Genomic DNA, 7441 nt, shown 5'->3' with positions numbered 1-7441 from the left:
CCTTTGTTCTCGCTGGTAATATCTATATTTTATTTCACTCAATCAAGTATTCACTAGGTCGTGGATCGCCTTGCAGGTCTCGTTACCTCAAGTTATCATGCATGTCCATTGTGTGGGCCACAGTTAGACTCCCAAAGGTCACGAACCATGAAGAAGATGGTATATCAAGGACACGCCGCTTTCTTGCCGGAGGATCATGAACTCAGGGAAGGTTTTCTTGGACGACCTCCAGTACGTATGAACACTGCAAGCTGGTACGAGCTGAAAATGGTAAACCCGGAATCACATCCAAATGGAATGCGACGGTTCTTAGTTTTCTACGAGTTGCCATATTGGACCCACTTACAAGTCAACCACTTGTTGGATCCCATGCATATTTTCAAAAATGTGAGCAGCTTGCTATGGGACCACATCACAGGAAAGAGAGACACTATAGGGTCACGAATGGATTTAAAGGAGGTAGGTAAGATGGAGGCGCTTTGGCCGCAGTTGAGTGCTGAAGGGGGAGTGCAGCTTCCTCGCGCTCCCTGGGTTTTGTCTACCAAAGAAGAGCGCATTGTGAAGCAAGTAATCAAGTCTATCCGCACTCCGACGGGTATGATGCGTTCTCTCAGGTCCGCATTTTCTAAAGATGAACAAATGTCTGGGCTAAAATCCCATGATTGGCATAAGATATGTCAAGTTTGTGAACATAATGGATTTTAATTAGCGTGGACATTTTGAATTTTGAAAAGTGACCATTATTCTTAATGCTTTCTCATTTGTGGCAGTTTGTCCTACCGATCGCGATCGACGGATGCCTAACTCTAGAAATTCGCGGGGCCATTTACAAGTTGTCGACTTTGGTGCAATGGATCTCACAGAAAGAGATTAAGACATCCTCTATTGAATCCACAAGGCGGGGAGCAGTTGAGACGGTCTGTCTCTTTGAGAAATACCTGCCCTCTAGCATGCTCACGATACAAGTTCACCTTCTTGTGCATCTTGTGGACGAAGTGGAGATTGCTGGACCTGTCCATATGCAATGGATGTTCTTCTTGGAGTGCTTCATGAAAACCCTGAAAGGCTTTGTGCGACAACGAGCTCGTCCGGAAGGTAGCATGGCGGAAGGTTGGTTGGTGTCAGAGGCGTTAGTGCATATCTCACAATGGCTACCAACTCACAATGGCTACCAACAGTGGAACCAGACAATGAAATGCTATGGATGCTGAAGGACGATGACAGGCTGACTGGAGATGTGGTGGTTGGAAATGGGGTAGAAAAAATAAATGGATGCCTCAATGGAAGAGAATGTGAATTGCTTTTGTATGTTGCACCATGCCTCCATGGAGATATGGCTCGCCAAGTACCAGATTGCAAGGCAAGATCGAGAGGAAGCGCGAGCTGAATTTCGACGCAGTACGCATCACTGACCGATTCGATATCCTGAAGGCATGGAGGAGATGCCGCGGTTTATGTCAACACGATGGTTGCATGGAGCCTTGACTGCAGCATCCAGCGAAGGGATAGAGGTCTCAATGGAGGAGTGGGAGTTCTCGAGGGGATGTAGTCCAAAGGTAATGAGGGGTTTAGAATGTGTCGTATCTAAATTTGCTTGCTACATCTAATTTGAGTGTTTCAATGTGCAGTACAAAATATATAGTGCAGCGTGGTCGCGCGGACGGCATTTTCGGGTGGAGCATATTGACCAAATGCGCTCCACAATGGACTGTGGTATCATGGCAAGGTTTGAGCAAGAGAGCCGGCGATGAGCAACGGATCCGAACATGGTTGTGGATGAGATGGAGTATTTTGGGAACTTGCAAAGTATTATTACGGTGGATTACCGTAGCTTCTCCATGATAATATTTGATGTGCAGTGGTTCAAAGTGGTACTTGGAGGAGCTAGCGCAACAGTTCAACGAGGTCCATCTGGATTTCTTGAAATAGATTCCGAAAAAAAATGGATGGATTTGCGTGACACCTTTGTGTTGCCGGCCCATTGTGAACAGGTACAAATAGTCATTTGCTTACTAATTGTAATACGACATGGTTTATGTCACAATGGTTTGAAGCCGCTTTGTAAGTGTTTGTGAACATGTAATCTTCTATCCAAATCCTCGACAACCTCAATGGTGTTATGTTATACCTTCAACTCCTCGAGGTGCGAGAGTATACGATCAAAGCGATGTTCTAGGCATAGATGAAGAAAATATGCAAATAGAGGGATCGAAATTACAAGGGGTGGAGGCCACCGCAAGCTTGGAGCCCGCATCGGCTAACAATGATGGAAATACAGAAGTCGTAGAATTTTTTGAGAACGAGGCAGACTCGTTCTTTTGTGGTGACATGTCTATCGACCTTCCAGTGTATGCAGAGTTGTGTCAGGAGATTAACATGGGACCATAGAATACTTCAATTCGTTGTTTAGATCTTCCATAAAGGTAGATAAGATATGCATTTTAAGAGGGATTTTTCAAAAATGATTTATATTAATGTGCTTTGTATAGTTTAAATTGATTGTTCTAACATCATTTTTTATCTATGCAAGTATCGACATTTTCAGGATAAGTCGAGGGATGAGCGATGAGGAGTTTCAAGACATGATGGCACGCATGTCTCCAGATCAGCTCGCGAGATTCAGAGAGATGGCAGATCAGGAGCTGTCTCGTTCGTCGTCAGGGCGCTTTGCTAGATCAGCTTCAGCGCGATCAGATGCTTCAGCTTCGAGTAGACGATCTCGTCGCTCGCGACTTGGGCCAGAGGGAGGGACTGCGACTGCAGGAGGATCAAGGGGGTGCTGCTATGGAGACACGGATGCGGTGTCTCCGTCTCGTCGTTCAGCTGGAGCTGCGTCACCTCCAGGATTTGTCACACCTGTGGGGACGTCCACTCCAGTTACTTCGGCTTTTGCGCAGCCGTCGGCAGATGGCACGCCTTTTGGTGGCACCCCTTTGAGTGGCACTCCGGGAGAGGGTACCCCCGTCGGTACACCGGATGTACAGGGGTCTCCTAGATATGCCCACGAGCGTGGACAGAGATGGGAGAGGGCCCATCTTAGATATACTCCTAAGGGTTATGGATACCTAGTGGATGGCAAGTCAGGAGCCATCATCATGAATGATGAGGGGAGGAGGGTGATGGCTCGCATGAGGGAGTTGTGCCAACAAGTTTTTTGGCACAACGTCCTGGATCATTGGAGGAACATACCGGAGGGGAGCAAGGAGTACATAGTAGCATCCTTGCACGAGGAGTTCCCGGTGCCAGCCGCAGTGGATAGATTCTCTACGGGCTGGAAGATGGATTGCATGTGTGCATACATGTCACATAGACAATCCGACGAACACAAGGCAATCAAGAGTGGGGCTCCAAAGCCCGAGTGGTTAGATGCAGACGACTCGCACCGACTGAGGGAGGAGGCTACAAATTCGCCACGACGTTGGAGTCAGCAGCGGGAGGCGGCGAGGACACAAATCGAGGCCGGATCGGTATATCATCTTGGGAGTGGCGGCCACAGGACATATTTGGAGGACTTTGTAAGTTTCTCTTTTGTTTTGCTTATTTGTTTTTTTGAGATATTCTTTGTACTGACAATCATGTTTCTAACTGTTAGCATTTTGTTTTCTTTGCAGCACTCCATTACAAATCGCGATCCACAAGGCCTTGAGACTCGATATGCAGAGAGGCACGATCTCAGATCATTGATCGACCGATTGTATAGACGCGGCGGCCCAGTAAGTCACTCATCTTTCTTGTCCATAGTTACCATGAGATATTTGAATGCATTATTGTATGGTGGATTGATATGTTTCTTTTTCTGCAGAATCTGTTCGATGCTCCTTTGCAGCGGGACGAGCTTTCGGGGGATGAGGATTTGTAGCTCGCCCTTGGATCCTTAGAGCTCACATACATTTAGTTTTTAGTCACCCGATCTATGTACACATTTTCTATGTATTAGTGATATTGTTTTATGATTGTACCAATCGCATTTTATGCGATATCATGTATTTATTTCATCTATCAGTTTTATGATTTCCGTATACATTCTTTTTGTTTGCAAACGCTTTGTATGCAGCAGTGCAGAAACTATTTTGTATGGCTCTCATACAGCACACAGTGCTATATGTGGTAGGGCAGCTTGCCCTGCCACAAATTTTTTTTTCTCTGTTACCGTCGCTATTTGCGTCGCAAATTTACTGCACGTGTCGCTATTGTCGTCGCTATAAGCATCGCAAATTCTTTGTAACCGTTGCTATATGCGCCGCTATATTCGTCGCATTTAGCGACGCATATAGCGACGATTCTATGGCGTCATCAATAACGACGCTTTTTGCGACGATGGGGTCAAATTTTGTTGTTTGTATTTTCGTTGCTTTAAACGTCGCTATAAGGTCTATATCTTGTAGTCTCACAAGACCTATACTTCATTGTGAGTGAAGCCTCCATGCACCAACTAGGTTGGCAAAGGTCATTTCCTTAGGAACAAATACGATTAGGATAGTGTCTACACAATAGACTACATGGCAATAGAGGCCCTTGAGATTTTAGACTCTCACCACCACCTCATAATGGCATCGCTCTTATGAAGACTCATCTTCGTAGCATTTGTGGTTATGATATGGTTCAAGTAATGGATCTTTTGAGTGAAAAATCAAAATTTAGATTCCTTCCCAAATACTTTGATCTTCTTGATGAAATTGAATATAGCACATATTAAGTACTCTAGGTGTTCTATTTTTTGTTTATTATAAATCATTATATCATTAAGGAGAACTACTATATTTTTTCCCAAATATGAACCTAAAACTTTATCCATCAACATCATAAGTGTTGCTAGAATTTTTTTTTAAAAAAAAGCCCATCCATGCTTGGCATTTGGTACTTATTTCTTGCCATTATCTCGTTAAGTGCATAGTAATCTATTAAGAAGCACATGCAACCATATTTTTATTTGCGAGAAGAATGGGAGAAGCCCACCATGAAGAATTTAAGCATATAAATTCAACTAGAAATTATGCATAGTAAGTGCATGAGTCTAGTAAAAATGGTGGATATATTCAAGCACAGACGTGCGAATACTAGAAATGTCGTAACTACATAAGTCTAGACGTGCGAATACTAGAAATACCGTAACTACATAAGTCTAGACACGTAAATCTGGTGAGTTTAGATTCCTAGAAACAAATGTGGGATGAGAGAGAGAGAGAGAGAGAGAGAGAGAGAGAGCACATGCAACCATATTTTTATTTGCGAGAAGAATGGGAGAAGCCCACCATGAAGAACTTAAGCATATAAATTCAACTAGAAATGATGCATGGTAAGTGCATGAGTCTACTAGAAATGGTGGATATATTCAAGCACAGATGTGCGAATACTAGAAATGCCATAACTACATAAGCCTAGACGTGCGAACACTAGAAATACCGTAACTACATAAGTCTAGACACGTAAATCTGGTGAGTTTAGATTCGTAGAAACAAACGTGGGATGAGAGAAAGAGAGAGAGAGAGAGAGAGAGAGATTGCAGACGATGAGAGGTGGCCATTGTTTTATTTAGCTATATAACGCCTGGGCCCAATCGAGTTACAACACAGGCAGAAACACCACCCCTCTTCTATAAGTAGTGTAGCTTGTATGTAAGCTACTTCTTGTCGACGCAGTTAGACCAGACGGACACGTCAGCGCCGTCATAGATGACGGCGTTGCCGTCGTTCTGCAGCACTAGCTTGTAGCTGTCGTCCTTGAGAGGCTTGTCGGAGCTAGCCCACTCCACCGTGCCGCAATCACCGAGCACCAGTAAGCGGCCGTCCCTTTGCAGGCAGGCCCGCTTGCCACGCTTAGCTGTGTTGCTGTGCCAGACGGCAGTTCCAGCTGGCGACTTGTACTCCACAAAATTCCCATCACCCTGCATGATCAGAGAATACTGCCCATTTTCCGAGGTCAAGCTCTCATCCATCGCCAGCTCTTGGTCGGCGTACAAAATGGAGCCATGTTTCTTCGCCTGCTCTGCTGCCATTTTTCTGATCCTGATCTTCAGAAGGTGCTATTAGTTCTTCTTCTGCACTTGATCATCTCACCGCCGTCTTGCCTCTTTATAGGCGCTAACGTGCAGGTGATAATTGCCTATTATGTCCGCATTATCTATATTCGCGGCATTATCTTTATTATTCCCTTTTTCCTTTATGCTCATAATTATAGCATTCGTGGTCCATGGAGAGAGTGGACATAAGATGCGGTGTATGCGCCGTATCGAACAAAGCTTGCAATGGAACACCATACCACCCTTCTCCCATGTCCCCACCAATAGCAATAATACAATCTACAACACAAGCACTCATCACTCGAACACTATTCACAATATGCCCACCGAGGAAACCCAAAGGGAGTGTAAAAGAAAGCATCCATTATAGAGAGAGGGGGTGTGTGTGAAAGAGAGAGAGAGCAGACCCCCACACACACAGCGACCTTATAGTATTGGCAGAGACACGTGCCACACGATCTCTACCAAAGCATTATCTATGTGCTATTTATGGTTATGTTCTTATGTTCTTAAAAATCTCACCATGTTGCTACTTAATTGAAAACATTGGAGGAGAGAGAGAGAGAGCTAGAACACTTGCAAGCACACACACCCACATGTGTGCACACACACACACACAATACAACACACCATCCTTACAAAAGCATTATCTATGTGCTATTTATGGTTATGTTCTTAAAAATCTCACCATGTTGCTACTTAATTGAAAACATTGGAGAAGAGAGAGAGCTAGAACACTTGCAAGTACACACACCCACATGCGTGCACACACACACACAGAGTACACCAATCATCGGTGTACCAAATCGGGTTTGTTCTCATGATATAGTTTCTCTAGCACTATGGGGGCGTCACTGGTTTTTAAAATCCTTTTTTGCATATTATTTACTTACAAAAGGCTTCCATTTTAAAGGGGGCATTTACATATTGAATAGAAATAGAGTGTGTTTTAATAATTAAAAACTCATAGATAAGGGGTTTTAAAAATACACCTTTAACACATGTGATATAGAGGGTTTACGGATAGCAAACCGGCCCTTGAGACATTGTGCGAAGGCCTGAGAGAAAGAGAACCATCTCTATAAATAGTCCTTTCGAGAGCCTTGGAATGAACAACAACCAAACATGGTCATTGCCAACTATAGCTCAAACAAAGAAAAAACAAAACAAGGACCAGAGCTAGATTGTCCTTGAACATTCACCATGTCACCAACACCCAAAACAATAAAGAGATGCGAAAAATACACAACTTGAGAATTGCTCTAGGCACCAAGATTCAATCACAGGGGCTTAGTAGGATGAGAGGAAAAACTCACACTCTCATGCCACTCTCAAACACTACCCGAGCACCTAGCAACAATATGGAATCTCACCTCTCAGTCTCCTCATCACCGAAAAGGATCAAGATTTTCTCTGAGAAAG

At 44.1% G+C, this 7441-nt stretch overlaps 1 protein-coding gene across 1 annotated transcript; it reads right to left on the bottom strand.

Annotated features, from left to right (window-relative positions):
- Positions 1–5620: 5620 nt before the first annotated feature.
- On the bottom strand, positions 5621–5995 carry LOC148023372 (mannose-specific lectin-like). The gene has a single exon (XM_087695383.1). The coding sequence runs from the start codon at positions 5993–5995 to the stop codon at positions 5621–5623; it is 375 nt and encodes a 124-aa protein (XP_087551509.1).
- Positions 5996–7441: the final 1446 nt, after the last annotated feature.

Source organism: Lygodium microphyllum, chromosome 16, assembly GCF_053477565.2.
Source record: "Lygodium microphyllum isolate KBCC chromosome 16, Lygodium_microphyllum_v1.1.10, whole genome shotgun sequence".
NCBI classification, from domain to species: domain Eukaryota; kingdom Viridiplantae; phylum Streptophyta; class Polypodiopsida; order Schizaeales; family Lygodiaceae; genus Lygodium; species Lygodium microphyllum.
The sequence above is the reverse complement of the archived record's forward strand: the minus strand, read 5'-3'. Positions and strand labels throughout refer to the sequence as shown.

Excerpts from the sequence above, each read along its gene's own strand:
- LOC148023372 (XM_087695383.1), bottom strand. The coding sequence starts at position 5,995 with ATGGCAGCAGAGCAGGCGAAGAAACATGGCTCCATTTTGTACGCCGAC.